The sequence below is a fragment of the Podarcis melisellensis genome, assembly GCF_964234715.1.
Source record: "Podarcis melisellensis genome assembly, chromosome: 10".
NCBI classification, from domain to species: Eukaryota; Metazoa; Chordata; class Lepidosauria; order Squamata; family Lacertidae; genus Podarcis; species Podarcis melisellensis.
Genome location: NC_138542.1, coordinates 50783575 through 50804757, shown reverse-complemented (window position 1 = coordinate 50804757; position 21183 = coordinate 50783575). Strand labels below are relative to the sequence as shown.

The window sequence follows — 21183 nt, the reverse complement described above, 5'->3', positions numbered from 1 at the left end:
GCGCAGAAGCTGAGGAAGACTAAAGGATTGGACGGCGCCCGCAGAGGCACAAACTTCGTTCGCCTTTCGCGAACCAACCAGTGGCTTTTTTCTTTTTTTCCCCTACCTCCTTTGCAGCGCCGCCTAGTGTCCAAAACGGGACAGCGCGTTGAATTAAGCTGGTTGTGGAAGGGACCGCGCTTGGTGTGGGTCAAATATCAAGAGAAGGGAGTATCATCAGAGCAGCCAAGGCTGCGGTTCTTAACCCTGCTTTCCTGGTGAGTAAGCCCCACTGGATTCAGAAGGGCTTGCTTCTGAGTAGACACGGTTAGGGCTGCGCTGTAGCACATTTTTTTAAAGGCATGAGATGTTTACTGGACAAAACCTTCTAATGCTTTATTGTGGGTATATTCTGCAACATATTCTTGACACAACTGTAGTATGTTAGTGGTATGTTTATTCTGCTTAGTAATGCAGGGTGGATTTGATTTAAATCAAATCAATTTAAATCACGATTTAAATCACTAGTCAGAAAGACTTGGTTTAAATATTTTTTCCCCCCAGGAAAAAAATTATTGCTGGTATAATCTTAATATTTACAACGAAATGAAGGTTTCATTTTTGAATAATAAATTTTCAGAGTAGTTTTTTACAACTGTATCAAAAATTACTGATTTGGTTATACTATTAGAAATTCATAGACAGATAATTATGAAATTATTGTGAGGTTTAATAAGTTAACTGTTTATATTTGGACTTTTCTGCTGTATACTTTATTGGAAGGAGAAAAATAATCATTAGTAACAATTTAAACAATTTATTTAACAAACAATTAATATTATAGTATACTTATCCATGTTTGTTAACTGATGTGGTTAAACATTTCTTTTTTAAAAAACTTGGAGTTAAACAAATCCTTATTTCCTGATGAATAGCCTTTGGACTATAATGCAACTTAAATAGAAAACTATCTTTAGAAAGATTTTTCCTCCAAAAGCATTTTATTTTAAAAATCAAATTTAAATTTTTTAAATTCTGATTTTTTTTAATCATTGATTTTTATCCACTCTGTAGTTTTCTGATCCTTCTCCAATGCTCCCCCATTATTGCTGTCCAGAGGGGCTATAATGTACAACATGGAAGACATAGCCTATATGGATCAAAGTATTATGCAGGCATGAAGTTTTGAATATTAAGATGACCCTACTTTTTCAATAACTATAATGCTAAAGTGGGAGTATTGGGGGGAGGGAGTTCCATGGGCATTAAAGGCAGGTTCCAAGAGATTAGGACAAGTGTCCCATTACAAACAACACCTGGTGATGCCTTAGAGAACCCACAACTTGACCAATAGTCAATAGTCAAGAAGAGGCTCTTATTACTTTGAATACTGAATCATTTAGGTCTCAACACCGTCCCTGCAGAGGGCATTAAGATAGACATTTGTATAATTTTTAAATTTGTTTTTATTCTGAAAAAGTACAATACAAAATTGCATATAAAATTGTGTGTAAAAGATCAATACGTAACAGTATACTGACATTCTAAGAAACCTCTCTCATTCCTTCAATTACTTAGTAATGAATGTAATATCTACAGCATCATTGAATCAATTCCCAATTCACTCTTGATGAATTCACTCTTGAACTGTGTTCAAACTATTTAATATATGATGTAATATAATTTTCATGATTTTTAAAACTTCCCTGTAAAGTGAATAGTTATTAGGTGTTCCCACAAAATCCCAAACAACTAAACTTTACCAGGTTTCCAAGTTTCTTTCAAACATTCACTTAAAGTAATTCTGGCCATTGTAAATATATGTAACACCTGTTTCTGGCATGCCCATGGAAAACATTGTTTAATATAGTTCAGCAGACAAATGAAGACACACTAGTATGGTATCTGTTTGTAAAAGATAGTGCCAATTACCATATACCATAAGCTTACTACAATATTTTGGGACATTCCCACCACATAATAGAAATGTCCTTTAGCCTTCTTACAAAATGCAATGTCTACCACCCCTTTTTACCTACTATGCTATTCTTCCATAATATCCAATGTCACTGTGTGGCCATCTTTAGAGTTTTCTTTACAGTTCCTTGCAACTGAAAGGGATGGTCTGCTGCTGAGTACCTGTATTGCAACTTTCTGAACTCCCTAAGAAGTGTGCATTGAGTTACACGCAGAAGGGAATATCCTACCACGAGGATTCCCTTGCAACACTGTTCTTGGTTACATATAGGAATCAGAAAACAGCCCTGGCTTCCTACATCCGGACTGGGGCTGCTGCCATCTTCCAGCAGTGCAGTTAGGAAGGCTTCCACCGTCTGCTCTGCATGCAGAAGGTTCAGTGACTGACATCTCCAGGCTGGGCTGGGAATGTCCTCTGTCTGACACCCTGGAGAGCATATGACAGTACTGAGCTAGATGAGCAAGTATATGGCAACTTCCTATGTTCCGTGTCTGCATTCCTTCTGAATGGTTTGCTGGCCCATTGACAGATATTACTTCACCTATTCAATGTCTTTCAAAGGCACTTTTACACACACACACACACACACACAGGCGACCACACAGAATGTTTTCAATCATTATCATTCACTTTCTTGTTACATCTTCCCTCTTGAGACAGAACAGAAGAAATTTTGAGGTTTCATGCATCTATAACGAAAAAGCCTTCAGAATCTGTTTGGTCCCCTTCCTCATCATACTCCAGGTCGGTGGAAATCAGCAAATAGCCCTGAGAAGATATACAAACATTTATTTGAAGTTGCCACAAGCTGCAGCTTGCTAATGGCTTGGCCATGGCTAATACACCTTCAGAGGTATTGTGAACTGAATGTTAGACATACATTGTCATTTAACAGAAAGAGAGTAAGCACTGCTGATGCGCAACTGGCATGGATGTCAATAAAGTGGAAGGATGGTGCACAGCAGCTGTGCTTTGTAGATTGCTCTGAGAGGGAGAAAATATATTAAAAAGCCAGTTGTCAGTTGTTCAGCCATGCTGAGCCAGACAAATCAGGTGGGGTAGTGGATGTTTCCCTTCCATCTACTGCTTCCAGTCCCTTCCCTCTTTGCTAAGCCTTCCCTAACTTATATGGTCCAAGTGAAACCTGGAAGTTTGCAGGTGTCGAAAAAGACTTCTATTAAACACACAAAGGTCTATAATCAATGTTTACTTTAGCTGGGGTTACTGGTTGCTCAGAAAGTATTCTAGGGTTCTTGTGAAGATAGCGTCATGAAGAAACTAAGAAATTCTCTTTAGGTTATTTGATGATCAGAGAAACAATGTAAAACAGAGCTAATCAACTAACGAGAGTGGAGAAGTCAAGATGTAAATATGGTGGTCATCAGAAACTGTTGATCAGGCTTTTTGCTAACAATACACTGCTTATTTGGTAATTATTGTTTTTAGTGTGTATTGCTTGTTTCCTTACAGTTCATATGGATTTTAAAATATGAATTATGAACAATGACTTGTTTACACCAGGATACCAACAAATATAAAAACACAGGAAAGCGTTTGTCTTTCCTCCACAATGAGTCACTTTGAAAAATGCTGGCCAACCTTTCTCTGAACTACAAAGAGTTCGTCAAAATGCTTGTCTCTGTGTACAACCTTTTCCCCCTTTTATTTAAAGGGACTCTCTTCAACCTGTGAGTCAGGCAGCCTGAAGACTCTAGGACAAGCATGACCAAAGTCCGTTTCAGGGGCCTTATCTGGCCTGCTAGACAATTTAATCCAGCCCCTGTGGCAGTATATGCCCTGGGGCAAAATCCTAAAAAAAGCACAATTTTGGGTTAAAATTCTAAAAAAGCTCAACAACTTGGCGTAAAATAAAAAAAGCTCATGCATTCATGTATGCTCACTTCATCAAATCTGGCCCTCTTTGAAAAAAGTTTGGGCACCTCTGTCCTGGGATGTGAGAACACAGCAACATTCTGATGACAAGTCCCACCAGGATTCAGAACTTGTATCACATCACCCTAACCAACTCTCTCTCGGCACACAGGACAGACAGGTGTGGGCACTGCAGAATCTCACCTGGTGAACTGTAACAACTGGTTCCACAAGCATCAGGCTGTCCATTTTAGAGAGAGGAAGTCCTTCCTTCAGTTTACCTTAATAAAAGAGAGAAGAGATTATAAGTGCTATTGTTTTTTAACAGCAAACCCTGCAGTTATGTGTGCAGTAATACTTCATTATTATTACCATTAGCCTTGTACCCCATCCTGCCTCCAAGGACCTAAAGGTGGCATAACGTGGTTCTCCTCCATTGATTTTATCCTCACAACAACCCTGTGAAGTAGGTTAGGCTGAGAGAAAAATGCTGACCCAAGGTTATTCAGTGAGCTTCATGGCTAAGTAGGGATTTGAACACTGGTTTCCCAAGTCCTAGTTCAACACTCTAACCATGCTGGCTACACAGTTTAATCCATTGCTTTCATTTAAAATCTGATCACAAGTCATATATTACTGCTGAAGAAAGGGCATTTTAAAACATCTTTATTTTATTTTGGGGTTCTTTATCTTGCTGGGAAGCAGAGCAGTACCGTTATCCTGATTTTACACTTTATGTGCCCAGTACAATTTTGTTATTCTGTAAATGCTGTATAAGCCATAAATGGTTGTTAGAAATGCAATACAGACAAGAACTGCAGGAGTTATCTCTTGTCATGTAACTACATACTCATCAGAATATTACAGTATTAAGTGTACAAAGAGTCTCCAGGGCCAATGCCTTCAGTCATTAACCAGTAATAACTTTATTGCCTTACTCTGAAAGGAAATATACACCAGATCCATTGAAGGAAAGGAAAGAAGAAGAAGAAGAGGAGGAGGAGTTTGGATTTGATATCCCACTTTATCACTACCCGAAGGAGTCTCAAAGAGGCTAACATTCTCCTTTCCCTTCCTCCCCCGCAACAAACACTCTGTGAGGTGAGTGGGGCTGAGAGACTTCAGAGAAGTGTGACTGGCCCAAGGTCACCCAGCAGCTGCATGTGGAGGAGCAGAGACGCGAACCCGGTTCACCAGATTACGAGTCTACTGCTCTTAACCACTACACCACACTGGCTCTCCTTTATCAGCAGTTGTATGTGGATATGTTCACATGGTCTTGTAAATCCAAATTACCAGTAGTTGACAGTGTGTACTGGGTCTTCTGACAAGACAACTGGATTGACATTCTAGTGCAAAGCATTAAGCATCTTATAATCTTATTGGAGCAGTATGTTCCTTAAAGTATTTGCCATAAAGAATGTGATACCAATCACGACACGTCACGCCAAGTGACGAAAATACAAGCTCTATCGTACTACTTCTCATTTTCCAAAAAAGATTTTCTGTAATTTCCAGAAACTGGGACCATTAAGTAACAGTGGTGATGGGGAAACAATCCAAACACAACACTTACCATTGGCTGCTGGTATTACTCCATTCCGTAAAATGTAAGACATGAAGTTCTTCAAAAGCGAAACCTGCCATGTGAGAGAATTTGGATTTAGTGGCACAGGCTGCCTCTACACTTGAGATTTATTGTGGATTTATCGCACTTTTGTCCTCGTGTTTTTTGTGAAGCATCTGCTTGACACCATGAGCAAAACACCCTCTTTCCACGTTTCTCCTGTTCAGTTTCTGTTATTTCCTCCCAGTCTCTCAAAATTTGACATTTTAACACAAAAAAGCAGCTGCACTGCCTAGAGATGACTGATTCAGTGGTATTCAAATTGTTGAAATAATAATAATAAAAATTCATCAGGTGGAGATGACCTATCACACAGCTGTTCTGGCAGATATAGGCCAATAAAGACCTGTATAGACTGTGCTCCAGATATTTCATTTTCTTTGGTCTCTCTCTCTAGGAACCAGCTCTATTGCCTTCCCATTTTGAATTGCATTGCCTTCCTATCAATTATCTTGCCCCTCTCCTCCAAAATTGCAGGCAGCAAGGAAAAGGGGGAATTCTTAACAGCAGTTCAGTTGGGTTGGCACATTTAACCCTTTCTCCACACGCAAAAGTTTCAAGGATAGTTAATTTGCTTTCAAAAAATGCAATGATTAGGTGCTGCTATGAATATTTTATACCTTTGAAGCACCTGCTTTCTCTCAGAGAACTCTGGACACCGTAGTTTGCCCCTCACAGAGTTAAAATTCTCATTAACCCTCAATAAACTACAGCAACCAGAATTCTCTGAAGGACATAATGTGCTTTGAATGTGCTTTAAAGGTATAGCGTGTACTCAGCCTGAATCATCCATATTTGGAAGCACCCAGAGTAAGAACAACAAAGATAAATGTTATGTCAGTTCCAGTTAGAGAACTGCTAAGAGATAATTTTACAAGGCCCACTCTTGCTTTTCTTATTGATACAGTGGTACCTCAGGTTAAGAACTTAATTCGTTCCAGAGGTCCATTCTTAGCCTGAAACTGTTCTTAACCTGAGGTACCACTTTAGCTAATGGGGCCTCCTGCTACCTTCGCGCGATTTCTGTTCTCATCCTGAAGTAAAGTTCTTAACCCCAGGTACTATTTCTGGGTTAACCTGAAGCGTCTGTAACCCGAGGTACCACTGTATTGTATTATGATGGCTGTGGCCCACCCCCTAGGAAGTTTTGTAAACTGAAGACAGCATCTAGATGTAAGAAAGAGACTGGTTCCTATGTTATGATTTTAAGCCATTTATGATGGAGATCTAATCATTAGTGCCTAAGCACTGCAAGACATGTTATGTTCACTGTGCGCCTCCTGCTTTCAAAATCATGCCCTCATTCACCACAGATCAGGCCATTTTATTTGTGCTATTGCAGGTCTTGAGTGCAGTGAATTTTGGCAAAGACAGAAAAACACAGTCAGTCTCCGCAGCAAAGAGCAGCTGCACACCAACAGCTCAGCCCATGGTTATGGCCGCCCTGTGGAACCATTTAAAAGCAGGAGATTTGTGATCGTGTCTCCTGACACTTCTTTTTCTTTGTCGAAAGCAGCTCTGGAATGGGTTCGGGGGGGGCTATCTTACCCTTTCCCTCTGTGCTGTTTTCCTGAACTAAATCACACATACCCCACACAATGAAGCTATTTGTCCCTTTGGGGAAAGCCTATTTTCTCCAGAAGGACAACCAAGGCTTCAGGAAAGAGGTTTAGATCAGAACAATGGCATGGACAATTCAGCTCTATCTACAAGCTGAATCTGATTTGTTCTCTTTAACTCCCCACCCTCTTTATTTACCTTGAAGAAGCCAACATTGGAGTCGGTCAAGGACAGGTGGAAACTGTGAAAGGAAAAGGAAATATTGGGAAAAAACATTATTTATTTGTACATATGTACCCCACCTACAAGCCGTTCAAGATGGCATTCTTGGATCTGCCCCTCCTCTTTTTCCCCCTCACAGCAACCCTGTGAGGTAGGTTAGGCTGAAAGGCTGACTGGCCCTTCTTCCTCGGAAGAAGGAATAATTGTTAAACCACTCTGGGAATTGTAGTTCTGTGAGGGGAATAGGGGTCACCTAACAAATCTCAGCACCCTTAACAAACTACAGATGCCAGGATTTTTTATAGGAACCATGTGATCAAGATGGATTACTCAAAACATCCACAGATACAAATATTTAAAAACCACCACAATTTTAGACCCCCAACCCCACTAATTTACAATAATTCAGATGCTGTTGGACTCCAGCTCCCATCAAATACAATATATACAATATATACAATATACAAATATTTAAAAACCACCACAATTTTAGACCCCCAACCCCACTAATTTACAATAATTCAGATGCTGTTGGACTCCAGCTCCCATCAGTCACAACCAGCATAGCCAATGGTCAGGGATGATGGGAGTAATAGTCCAGCAACATCTGCTTCTTTTTACCTGTAATAAAGCAATGCCAACATTTTAGCTGGAATAGTTTTTATTTTTACGTAATTGCTTTTAAAAAAAATACTTATTGTTTTAAATGGAGTCGCAAATTTAATTAGTGGTTTCAGCAACTCAAGAGGCCTTTGGGGGATAAAGTGGGGTTAAAAACAAAACAAAAAACCATTCAAATTTTGTTACCTGTCCAGACATAGAGAGGGTATCAGTTTCTGTTCAAATATATTCAGGCTGGCATGGGTTTTGGCATTCTGTGTGAAAGAAATGTCTCTGTTTACCACCTAGAGTATTCCTGTTGTATAGACAGGTAAAAATGCAAGGCCTTTTTGAAAGGTAAAAAAGGGAAGGTCAGTTACTCTACCTGCTTCTTCCAACTCCCCACCCCAATGTTATCTCTCTTGCTATTCCAAGCAGAGCTCAGGTGTCTAAAAGTTTTGCAAAGCCTATCCTGCAGATGGCATTTGTACTTAGAAAGTCTGAGCACCAATTTGTACTCAGGTTTTTTGGTTTCTGCTATGATTTACGATAAGGAGCCATTAAAAGGGGGAGAGCCAGGAGCTTTGATTTTGCCCAACCAGGTGAGCAGAGGGAGGTGCCACACAAGTCACCTGCTTTCTTTCGCACTGTGGTGAGATGTATTGCATTTCTATTTAAATTACACACTAGTGGTCAAAATTGTAGAAACCTTATGGAAAAAGTGTGTTTCCGAGGTTTGATGGCTCATAACACCTGTTTAACTCATGCTCATTGGCTACATTCAAATGAAGGAAAGCTACTGCCTATCAACCTAAGCAAGCTGTGCTTCCTTTTCCTGATTATTTGGCTATAACTTTTGATAGAATACAGATAATTGAACAAACCTTGTTGCACTGCAGTCTTCATTAAATTATCTTTCCATTGATACGTGGTTTTATGGTATTACGCCAAAAAAGTAGTGTTATGAGCCATCAAACCTCAGAAATACACTTTTCCCAAAAGGTTTCCACAATTTTGGCCACTAGTGTAGAAATATTTCTAAATTTGCATTTATACATGTAAGTTAATATGTGTATTTTTATGCAAATTACCCCCTCCCCCTTTGTCCACTTCTTTGGTGATGCAAACCTTTTCTGGCAATGCATAGCTGATGGAATAAATAAAGGTTTGAGGCTGTTTTGATTTTGCTATTTCTTTAATCAGTTAGGAGACCCAAGTCCTTGCCAGTTTACTGCAGATCACTCAGATCCTGATCAACATTCTGCACACCCCTTGCTTGTGGTGCCAATTTCTGACGTTGACCCAAAACAGCAACAGGTCATGGCAGGGGGGGGGAGCCTATGGCTTGAACATTATTCTGCTTCTGTGTGGCACTTACTATGCTCAAGGTGAACATGGATTGGGTGGTTGAATTCTTCAGGACTACCAACACCTCCATGGAACCAGCTATCTCCAGAACAGCACTGCCATTGTGCAGTCTGATCACAGGGGCTGCCGTTGGTTTTAGATCCAGGATTACTGGGCGTGGTGTTTTGTAAGAACGCGCAATCTGTAGAAGTTTAAAAGCAACCAAGAGTTTGAGAGCAGGATTAGATTGGATTAACAGAATTACATAGCAGATAAATTCTTCGGCAGAACAGTTGCTTTGAGGCAGGCATTCTCTGTTGCAGAAGAACTCCCACAAAACATTTCCCTTAAAACAACGGTTGTAGATATAAAGGTGCTTACCTTAGGGATAATGGTGCCAAAAGAATTTGTAGTTAATCTGAAGTAAGAGGAAAGCTGTGGAAAAGAGAATAAAATTAGGCTACCTAATTAGAACTTTGTGACAAGCAAGTATTATTATTATTATTATTATTATTATTATTATTATTATTATTAGCAACTATGGTACTAAATCAATTTTCTTACTAGCCTGCAGATAATATTCATGTATGCAAAAGGAGCTCCATTGCTGCTTTGTCCCTACCGGCATAATGGGCTTCAATATGTGAATCAAGCACATTGTATGGCCATAACCTAATCATGGTCTGGGCTATTACTACTGTGCAGCATTTTTTACCCCCATCCTGACAATTTCAGACTTTCCTAGGATCAAAATACCCTCATTCAAAGGGGGAAGGTCTGGGACAACCCTGGGATAGGGATGGCATCACTTCCCTGAATCCACATTTTGTTCCAGTGTGGATAAGGAGCTAGTTCCATGTGGAGTGAATTTCTTTTAAACTGATGAACATTCAATTATACGAACCCCTTACCTGCTATCGGGATAAAAATGGTAAAAGGGGAGCGGGTGGCGCTGTGCTCTAAACCACTGAGCCTCTTGGGCTTGCTGATCGGGAGGTCAGCAGTTCGAATCTGCTCAACGGGGTGAGCCCCTGTTGCTCTGCCCCAGCTTCTGCCAACCAAGCAATTCAAACGCACACCAGTGCGAGTAGATAAATATGTACCACTGCAGAGGGAAGGTAAACGGCATTTCTGTGCGCTCTGGTTTCCATCATGGTGTTCTGTTGCACCAGAAGCGGTTTAGTCATGCTGGCCGCATGATCCGGAAAGCTGTCTGTGGATGAACGCCTGCTCCCTTGGCATGAAGCGAGATGAGTGCCACAACCCCACAGTTGCCTTTGACTGGACTTAACTCTCCAGGGGTCCTTTACCTTTTTACCTTATCTGGATATAGGTTCTCATCACCGTAGTTAGATCTAGTTAGTCACAGACTATATAAACAGTCTTTCAAAAGACAACAGTCGGTCCCTTTGAAATACCAACTTCTACAACTTGCTCTCACCTCTTTTGCAATAGAGACATCAAAGGCCCCAGCGGCGTAATAAACGAGTGAAGCCGATTGCAAGAAATATTCTGAGATTCCTATTTGGAGCATGGAGTTATTCTCATCTGGGATATTGAATGGTGCAGGCTTGAAGGGAGTCTCTAGGTCATTTCCCACAGGGGAGATTGTTCCCTGCAAAAAATTGCATGAATGACAAAATAATATAATAACAACAACTCTCAGACTTTGGATTTCAAAAGCTATCAGAGCATGGATCATCAGTGACCCTTGCACATAGGGACACACTGGCTGAATCATTGCTAGCTGAAGGCTTAATATAGGTCAAGCACAGGAAACCTGTGTAGCCCTCCAGGTGTTCCTGTCCCATCATCCCTCATCACTTTCTGGAGCTGACGGGAGCTGGTAGCTGGGAAAGGTAATGCCATCATTGTCATTATAGGTTGCTTGTGCACGTAGGTGCTTGAAATGATAGCAATCACAAGAGGGGACTCAATGCACAAGCATTGCTTACTGTGAGTAGTTCAGAGGGTAGTTGGACTACTCCAACTGCTAACCTTCTATACAGTACTTTGTTTCTGCTGCTGGCAGCCTTCTGTCCATCACACTCAAAGAAGTGTTTTTAAAAATAATTCTTTAACTAAAGCCATCACGCCCATTCATTCAAGAACAGAGATGTCTCAATGCAGTCCCCCCCCAAAAAAAATAGCAGCTAGTTTTGTTACCTTTATATCAAAGTTAATAGATGTGTTGGAGATCACTGGAGAGTTCACCAGCGAGTAGTCTACTTGTGCAAAAGAATCAATCTGGGCTTGGACTGTTAGAACAGGGGGCAAAACAGCCATGATGAGATAGTGAAACAAATACCTCTGTTAACTTGATAAGCAGGATCCAAAATGGTTTGGACAATACCTTTTAAAAGTAATTTTATAAGGACTGTCTTCAAGTTATATTTCCATCCAATGGGGAGACACATGGTTCTGTGCACGTTTTCTTGTACGTACACAGCCCCAAGCTTACTCCCAAGTGTGTGAAGGACTGTAGCCACAGCTGCTCAAACATTAGCGCATGAATAAATTTTGCTGTTATCTGTAGAATTATTATTATTAGACAAGAGTGATACAATCATGGGTAAGGAAGCTGAGACCCAGGGGCCAAATCTGGGCCTCCAGGCCTGTATATCTGGGCCTTGAGACTTTTTCCAGTTCACACCCCTTATGGCCCTGCTTTGCTCCCTCTGGGGTGTTTTTGCCAGGATGGATTGTGTCCTTGAATTGTGATAAAGCCTGGATGAAGGCGAGAGAGAAAGAAAGTGCACATAGAAACTAGCTTACTGTACAAAGGTAAAATAGGCATGTGTCGCTCTGCCCATTCTGCCTCTGGCCCTGCCCTCTGCTAGCATGTAGCCCCTGGAAGGTCACCTCAAGGGGAATGTGGCCTCAATCTGGGGGGAAAAAGTTTCCCAACCCTGAGTTGGCTCTACAAAACACCTTACTATAGCTTTTAGAGGAGGGAAAAGCAAAGCAGAGCATGAAACTCTGAAGTCTGTCTGTGCACCGTATTTTTCGCTCCATAAGACACACTTTTTTCCTCCTAAAAAGTAAGGGGAAATGTCTGTGCATCTTATGGAGCGAATGTGTGGACGCTCTCTGGCTCCCTTTCCAGCCCCACCCCCTTGCCCAGGCCTCCATTGTTGAATGTTCTGCAGACAGAGGCTGTTTGTTTCCCCAGTGACATGTGACTGGCTGATTAGATTATCTGTCTGGAAACTGTAGAAACGGCTCCCTTTCCTTTCCTAAAGAAGCTGCAGAACTATGAGTTGAATCCCATAAAAACAGGATTTTTTCCCTTTGCAAAGTAAGCTCAACAACTTTGAGCTGATCCTCAAAAATGGGGCTTTTCTCCTCTGCAAAAGAAGCTGCACAACTGTGAGCTGATCCCCCCAAAAACAGGGCTTTCCCTATTTCCTCCTCTAAAAATTAGGTGCGTCTTATGGGGCGAAAAATACAGCATATGTAGGTTCTACATATCCCATATGCAGGGACATACCTTGCACTGCTGTTGAAACTGAGAGCTAGGAACATGCAGTATCTTTTAAGAGAACATGCCGAGACCTCCTGCAACAATTGCATGAACATGTGACCAGGGCTTTCCTGTGCAGTCTGCACTGGTCATTTGTTGTGCAGACCTTAAGTTGCTACTTGAATTAGTATTGCTTGAAACTGTGCAATATGTCATTGGGATACTCTTTAGCTTCTTTTAATGAGCCATGCAAGTAGCAAGGATGAAGTATTTGCAACCTACCTTTGTGTTCTTTCAGTTCTGCATTAATTTTTTCGATCTCAGAACCAATGAATGGGCAAATCTGTATAAATACAAGTAGCAGTTATTGTTCTGGCCAACAGTTACTGAAGGAGTGATGGTGATGGAAGGACACTATAGTAATACTTGAAGACTTACATTCTGGCTCAGACTGTCACAGATAGGCTTTTCCAGATGATTAACAAAGTATTTGTACAGCCAGCTGGGGGGGGGGGGAATAAAAGAAATAATATTGTTACAAAATCCCGGTGCCCGCCCCTCTCTCCACCAAGCAGTGGCCAGAGCGCATGGGGTCACAGGCACACATACAGGGTCTGTGTCCCTTTGGAGAATAGAAGACACATTGGGTGGAGACTATCAGATGGTCGGCGGTTCGAATCCCCGCAACAGGGTGAGCTCCTGTTGCTCAGTCCCTGCTCCTGCCAACCTAGCAGTTTGAAAGCACGTCAAAGTGCAAGTAGATAAATAGGTACCACTCCGGCGGGAAGGTAAATGGCGTTTCCGTGTGCTGCTCTGGTTCGCCAGAAGCGGCTTAGTCATGCTGGCCACATGACCCAGAAGCTGTATGCCAGCTCCCTCGGCCAATAAAGCAAGATGAGCGCCGCAACCCCAGAGGCGGTCACAACTGGACCTGATGGTCAGGGGTCCCTTTACCCTTTACCTTTATACCTTTACCCTTATACCTTCAGTCTGCATGGCAGGGGTCCAGATCTTACAGCATGGCCCAAAGCATTGCAAGTAGTTCTTCCTTCCTCCTTGCCAAGATGGATCTCAAACTTTCTTCCTCTCTCTTCTTCCCAGAAGCACCTTGCCCTCCCCCCAGAGCAGTTACCCTGACAACCTTCCAAATCTCCAGTCTCTGGTCACACCTGGACAATAAGTTCTGTTGTCTTGTTGATGACCCTCAATGGGTCTCTATTATAATGCTAACAGCCAGCCAGACTGGTTTGCATAAGTCAGCTCAGGAATTCCCTGTCTGCCACAGCCCTGCAGTTTATGTTTTAGTCCATTCCCCAATTAATCAAAACTCTGGCATTTATTAATTTCTAGGGTTTACCCCCAAATCTCTAACAATATTACTGTCTATCAGTTATTAAATCACTCTAGCCATTTCTTTCTTTATGGTCCATCTCTCCTCTCAAGGAATCAGTATCACTTTAATGCTTCTCTTTCCAAACAGCATTGCCTTATTTCTTTTTCTCTCCCCTCCCCCTCCCTGCACCTGCCAAGAAGAAATACAAGTGGGGTGTTGTCGTTTAGTCATATCCGACTCTTCATGACCCCATGGACCAGAGCACACCAGACCTGAGCCCACTAGGAAGGAACAGTGGGTTATGAATTTAACTAATTAATAAATAAATACATATTTACATTTTTCTCCTCACACCAAGATCCCAATGAAAATAGCTGCTTCACCATTTGAGGCTGGAAAATAGGGGGGTGGGTATTTTTGGATGAATCGGCTGCCAAATGTCCTCTGGATTCCAGAAGCCTGGGAGCAGAGATGTTCTTCCACTTCCAGATTAAGGCAGAACAGCCAAGAATGGGCTGTTGCCTTTATCATCTGCAGCTGGAAGAACCTCTAAAACACAGTGGCGTAGCGTGGGTTGTCAGCACCCGGGGCAAGGCAAGTAATTTGCGCCCCCTAACCCGTGGATTTGCGCCCCTTAACCCTAACCCCCAGATGTTGCGCCCGGTGCGGCCGGCCCCCCCTGCACCCCCATGCTACGCCACTGCTAAAACAGGCACATTTCTGTTTTGTTCACATATTACACTGAACACAGGTACAAGGTGAACACCCCGAAAATCCTTTTTCTACCTTACCTAGCATCTTTATCCAGTTCGATGTTAATACTGTCAACTTTTGCTTCACAGCTTTCAATCAACAGCACTGCATGACTTGCATTGTCCCGAGACACTGAAAAAACAGCTGCGAGCGATACACCCGAAATGAGGACTGTCAGTGTTCCAGAATTTCTGCTGACAAGAATGGAACATAATGCATCTGCTTGAACTGTTTCCTTTCAGGTACGTGCCAGCGCTGCTAAAGTTTCATGCTCAAATGGACACAGATTCTTTGACCAAGGATGAAGTGACACACAAATGACAACATTTTGGAGGTCCCAGGTCGCAAGGTGGTTAGGTTGGTCTCAGCTAGGGCCAGGGCCTTTTCAGTACTGGCCCCAACTTGGTGGAACGCTCTGTCACAAGAGACTAGGGCCCTGCGGGACTTGACATCTTTCCGCAGGGCCTGCAAGACAGAGCTTTTCCGCCTGACCTTTGGCTTGGACTCAGTCTGACCCTTATGTTTCCCTCCCCTTGTGGTTTTGACTTTTAAAATGAGGCTGCATTTTAAATTGCATTTTAACCTGTATTTTAAATTATTATTTTTCTTTTTTCTTATTATGTTTTTACTGAAATTTTATTGGTGTTAGCCGCCCTGAGCCCGGCTCTGGCTGGGAAGGGTGGGGTATAAATAAAAATTATTATCATTATTATTATTATTATTATTATTATTATTATTATTATTATTATTCCCCTGCTTTCAGTAAATCCCTGTATGTTTCATGTAAACAGCCCCACATCCATATCTCACCCTATCTCCAAGGAGCTCAGGGTGCCATACACTGGGGGCTGTCTCCCTTTAATCTTATTATCAGCCTATGAGAAAGGATAGGAAGCGGCTTGGCCAAAGTTTCCCAAGAAGATTCAAGGCTGCAGGAATTATTTTTTTTGGCCAAAAAACCCCCACAAGCGTTAACTGCATGACAGCATATGCATGCTTGTTCTTATGTTCACTCATTTGTAAAATTGCAAATTTCATCAGCACTATACTGGCAAGGAAAGGGTTAAACACTTCCTCTCCTCTTCTTCCACCTCAGTGGTTTCACTGCTGCTTGGGGTTTCCTGAAGCCTGCTGCCTACTTTCCTTTCCTTTATTAATGCCCATTTTTATTTGGATTACTGCAGTTAACATCACCACCTCCAGTGCCCTGCACAACTGTACTTACAACAGCCAGGACCTTACTCTCCAGTGTGCAGAGACCGTTGCTGTAGCATCTTTGATCTCTAGGTTAATCCCAGTCCCAGGTATCAGAGACACTGATGCATTTGGGAATTCAACAGCATCAAATTTTATCCTGCAAAACACAAAATACATGTTAGCCATGGCTACGTTCCGGGAAAATCTAGGAACATAAATCTTACATGTTTGAACTGAAGGTACATCAAGGGTAGGGAACCTTTTTCAGTCTGAGGGACACATTCCCTTGCGGGCAACCTTCTGGGAGCCACATATCAACAGCTGGTGTGGCCACATTTTCCATACAGACAAGCAAGAGACATCACCTTTCCAAGACATATTACAGTCATTAGAGAAATGGCACAGCAGAGCCAGTGAGAGATGTGGATTATGCAGAGGTCCCAAGGTCTGACATTTCCTGCCCTGAGGTAGATCATGCATAATACCATCCAACATTCCCAGGGACACCCTGGGAAAGATGGGAAGCACTCAATTTTAAATTGCTGGCTTCATTATTTTATGGTAAAATAACACTCTTTTGCTAGAAATGAAAGAACAGAAAGTAATAATATTATTTTCCCTCTCCAATGGGAAATAAAAGATGATTAAAGCTCTCATCATATCCCCCATTGGTGTAATAATAAATGTGGGAGAGGATTGGCAGGATTTTGCATCTTAGCTGTGCCTCCTGCAAACTAATGTGCATACAGTCCTATGCCCACAGTGCTATGTTAGGCAATAGTGAGAAGGAAACCTATGCGTGTACAGATAGATGCATGCCCATAGGCTCCCTGACCCTGAACATATGGTCACTGGGAGTCATGGCTGGCATTGTGTTGGTGTGCCAGATGTGTGGCTAGTGGTTACAAACCAGCTACTTTCCCCATCCCCATTTTAAACAATGGGGAAAAGGCTTAATTAAGGGGTAGTTCAACCAAACAGGAAGAAATAAAAGACATCACCAACCCGGAGGAAGCTACTAACTAACATTGCAGGAGCCTTCATTAAATGGGACCTACGTGTGAATAAACATTACAGAGGAACTTAACCACAAGGGAGGGCAATGATGGATAATAGTAAGTGCTGTGTATTGTAAACAAAAATCTGCCCTTGTCCCCTTATGGGGTATCCAAGAGCCCATATAGAGTCCTTACGTGGGTTCCCTATTGGTAGGAGAAAATAACAGAGGCCAACCAGAAAATATTGAGAAGCAAAGCAGCTAGTAAGCCTGATCTTTATTGATCTGTTGCAATCACATGTGCAAAACTACTATTTTAATTTTCTGAATGCAGAAAAGCAATAGTTCAGCTGTGCTAACGGGGCTTAGTGTGGAAGCAAGCTTTCTTACTCTGAAAGCGTGTAGTCGACGCCACTATATCCATATGTCTCTTGTCCGCTCACATTCGCAAAGGTTTGCTCCTTTAATCTTTGCTCCAGGAAATCTATTCCAAGCTGTTTTCCTACAAAGCACAGAATATATTTCACTTACTTTCTATTTGGCTGGGAAGATGCGTAGAATACAGAACAAAGAAAGCTAAGTTTTTTGATGTCTGTTTTGCCATCTCCTGCTCTGCAGATCAGTTTGGAGTGGTTGCTAGCAATTACTTCTTTCATCCAAGGTTGATATGGAGGCTTTCTCTCTCCCCGCCCCCCCCCCCCCGCGGGATATATCTGTCCTTTGCTATGTTAACCCAAGCGCCTGTAACTTCCAGGCTTGATTAGTGCAGCACTCTGCCCTTGAAGATGATTCAGATGCTCTCATGCTGCTGTATATCTTTTATCACACACTGAGAGTCATGCATTGTTCCCCACAAGATACAATGGTTACCAATTTACTTCTTGATCCAATTAAGGGTGCTAGTTTTAGCTTTTAAAATAGGAACTGGAGGCACTCCAGACATTCCTGAACTACAACTCCTATCAGCCCCAGCCAACTGGGCAAGGGGCATGGATGATCAGCAGTGGCTCACCTGGTGGGGGGAAGCGGCAACAATAGCCTCCCAGTAACAGCAACAGTACTGCTGTTGGCCAGAAGGTTAATTCAGACGCTTTCTCCCCCTGCGGGATATATCTGCCATCTTATCCCTTCCCCTTTAGGTGAATGACAGTGTGAATGCTACAAGGAGATTATTGCTGTGGCTCTGCACCACAGGGCAATCTGCTCCTGGGCATGGGCAGCAAAACTCTGCAAGGTGGGAGCGGGCTAGTTGCTCACAAAAAAGTGAGCAACTGTACATTTTGCTTTGTATCTCGGGTTCTACAAATGCCTAGGAACTTTCATTTAAAAGCTAGGAATTCGGGGATTATGGTTCATGCATGCACCCATGGAAGATGCCCATACCCCTGGGAATGACGGAAGTAGTACAACATCATCTAGAGGAACAACAGGTTCTCTAGCCCTGTTTTAAAGCCTTTCATGGCCTGAGACCTTCACAGCTTAAGGATCATCTCCCCCAACCCCATGGGTGCACTTGCAGACTGAGGTTCAATCAGCAACTTTTGTTGTTCCAGGTTAGGATATTTACCATCTAGATGCCAAGCTTTCTCAGTTATGACTCCCAAATTATAGAACGTTCTTCGTTTAAAGAGGTTTAAAGAGTTACCTTTTTACCGAGCTTGGGAGAGTGAAAGGAGCCTGGAGCCTGTGACCCTCCAGATGCTTTTGAACTACAAGTCTCACAATGCCTGATTTGCTTGCACAAAGGTTGTGTGGAGACACCCGCTCTTTACTGAGCTCACAGCAATGAACATCTTGATTTGTCTGTGCAGATGCTATTCTTTATTCCGTCAATCAATCATTATCCCACACCTTTAAGTATACTTCCTCATCATTTTGTTAATTGCAAAAAAGTCAGTTTGTTAAACACACACACACACACACACACACACACACACGTGTTGTGTTAACAGCACAGACAACCTGGCATTGGCAAGCAAATAAACATGATTTAAAAAGCAAACAAACCATTGTGCTGGTTAATGAGGGTCATTTCTTTTTTGTTCTCAAAATGTGTTTGGTTCCTTCTAAAATTTTATTTTTAATCATGAATAGGGGCATGGAAGAATAATAAGTCCGAACCTGTATATTTCAAACTCACCATAGTCCAAACCTTTCTGTGTGATCTTCACTTTGATTCCAGGCTTAGCATCAACCCAGGGAGTGAACAAGTTCAACAGGAACAAAACGCCACAAACGTTCATTCTCTCCTCTTTCTGTACTTTATAGTAACCTGTTAAGACACATGGGACCAAATATGGGTTGTAGATCCTATGTCAAGTGAGTACAAGATGAGCTTCAGCAATAGATGTTCCTGTCTCCCGCCCCCCCCCCCCCCGCTGTACTCCTCCCCCAAGGTCTCTCCATAGGGAGGACGGGATGAGAACATGCAAGCCTACAATGGGAGGGGGAGAATCCTCCAAACTCAGATTTCCATGTTCTTGTATGGCATTCTGTTTGTGCTGAATATAATAAGGGAGCAGAGCAGCATGGACTAGGACATTCATCCAGTGAATAGGGAATGGACCTAGGGTGAGTTAACCTTCACAATAATTATAATTAATTAATTGTATTTATATTCTTCTTGGAACAATCTACCTAAAAACTAAAAAAATCCTTCCTGCACTATCATCTGTGCAGAAACAAATGCTCTTAATGTCAGTGGAGCAGCTGGAGATGGACTTGGGGCCATGGCATGGAAGCAAGCCTCCTTTTATTCCTGTGGTCATGATGGTGCTATGATTTAAGTGAATTTAAAATACAAAACTGCACATGCCCATAATCCTCACTCCCCCATCACGTTTGGCAGACTTGTTTGCTAACATATCAGGAATGCAGAAGCATGGAATGGTGGGGGTGGAGGAGAGAGGAAGAGGAATGTTGTGCCTCATAGCATCTAACGTGGGACCCCATATGACTTTATTGTACATTGTTAAGGACCTAAATTTAGCTAGAAGCACCACTGGATATTGCAGGTATCTACTGTATAGCCACAACCGTACACACACATCATGCACAACAGTACATAGCTACATTGGCTTCCTGTCCAACTAAGTGGACAGTCTACCTTGCTAATGTGTTGCTCAGCTTCAACACACATAGGATTGCACTGTAATTGAACTCAGTGGGACTAACTGGGTAAGCATGCTTAGGATCACATTGTATTTCCATTCAGTTCTAGTATGAAAGAGTTATAAAAGGTTAAATATTCATCTACATCCTATTACAACAATTCTAAGGGACTTAAATAGGCATGTAATGGTTTTTTTAAAAATCTCTCTCTCACACACAACTCCACATAGCACCTTTTCAGAAGATGGCAACTGTCCAGAAGTCAAGACACAACCACAGTTGGCACATCAAATTAGCCCACATCTTCAAAGTGCTCCACAAATGTTACTTAACACTAGAAGAGTAAATTATCGACCTGTGCAAAACCATTTGGCTGTTTCATTGCCTACTGTTTTCAGAACTCAACAATGTTTGCTTTTTGCCTGCCAGGTTAGCATCTTGTCAGGCAATATTAATTATCCATTCAGTAGCTCATGATGAATTGGCTTAATATTTAGAAACAAATGAGTACACATTGTGATCCATTTGTCTCAAGAGGCATGCTTCTCTGAACAGAAATAGGAGTGGTCAACTAGTGGGCAAAAAGAAAGCTGTGATTTTCACAGGACTTTCCCACAGGACTTTTCAGAGAAGAAACCAACCACAAATTCACAACACACACATACTCATATGCACACCAATTTCCTAGAAGGTGCTGAAAGGCAACAGTCTTCTAAGCTCTTGGTCATTTTTGTTCCCCAATTAAGCAAGAACAAGTATTTCCCTTGAAATGAATAGTTATTGTCCCACAATTTCAGATATTTTTAAGGAATCATTAGACCCACCCAACTATCCACCAGCTTGTGGTGGATATAATCACCAAACCAGTTGATTGCCGTTACCTCAGTTCTGTCAGGCTAAATCTTGGTGGGCTGCAGACAACTCTCACTTCAACCCCCGCCGAGCTAGACACTTATAGAGCTGGACATCATTAGGGGGTCTGCAAGGAACCTTTAATTATGTTCAAGCTAAACATTAACCATCCCTTAGGACACACATAATTGATCAGATCATCAAATGACGTATATGCCAAGGATAGAAGATGACTCCTTTATTTCCATGTAAGTGGTAGATATCTTGTGGTGGCTAACTTGGACAGACTCTT

General features: G+C 42.0%; 1 protein-coding gene and 1 long non-coding RNA gene across 4 annotated transcripts; one reads left to right on the top strand and one right to left on the bottom strand.

The window, feature by feature from the left end:
* Positions 1 to 19: 19 nt before the first annotated feature.
* Positions 20 to 3390, top strand: LOC309379377. Its single transcript, XR_014172463.1, has 2 exons — positions 20 to 257; positions 2618 to 3390. It is a non-coding gene; the product is annotated as an uncharacterized lncRNA (long non-coding RNA).
* On the bottom strand, positions 1422 to 19271 carry BPIFC (BPI fold containing family C). 3 transcript variants are annotated; one of them, XM_081928343.1, is made up of 15 exons: positions 19069 to 19271; positions 17319 to 17430; positions 15960 to 16088; positions 14773 to 14928; positions 13087 to 13150; positions 12931 to 12991; positions 11352 to 11443; positions 10627 to 10800; positions 9567 to 9620; positions 9217 to 9387; positions 8046 to 8113; positions 7215 to 7257; positions 5406 to 5469; positions 4034 to 4110; positions 1422 to 2725 (listed from the first exon to the last, which is right to left on the bottom strand). In XM_081928343.1, exons 1-15 carry the CDS (start codon positions 19169 to 19171, stop codon positions 2639 to 2641), a joined length of 1455 nt encoding a protein of 484 aa, XP_081784469.1. In that variant the 5' UTR covers positions 19172 to 19271; the 3' UTR covers positions 1422 to 2638. The 3 variants fall into 3 exon arrangements, with proteins under 3 accessions (XP_081784469.1, XP_081784470.1, XP_081784471.1); XM_081928344.1 differs by having other exon boundaries at positions 14773 to 14925; XM_081928345.1 differs by lacking the exons at positions 17319 to 17430; positions 19069 to 19271 and adding an exon at positions 17460 to 18077.
* Between the last annotated feature and the right edge of the window lie 1912 nt (positions 19272 to 21183).

Bases quoted from the DNA above. Each gene is read 5' to 3' on its own strand.
- BPIFC (XM_081928343.1), bottom strand. From the start codon at position 19,171: ATGAACGTTTGTGGCGTTTTGTTCCTGTTGAACTTGTTCACTCCCTGG. The intron at 8,114-9,216 runs GTAAGTGCCACA...TCTTTCACACAG, and splicing joins CCATGTTCACCTTGAGCATA to AATGCCAAAACCCATGCCAG. The intron at 5,470-7,214 runs GTAAATAAAGAG...CTCACATGGCAG, and splicing joins CCAATGTTGGCTTCTTCAAG to GTTTCGCTTTTGAAGAACTT.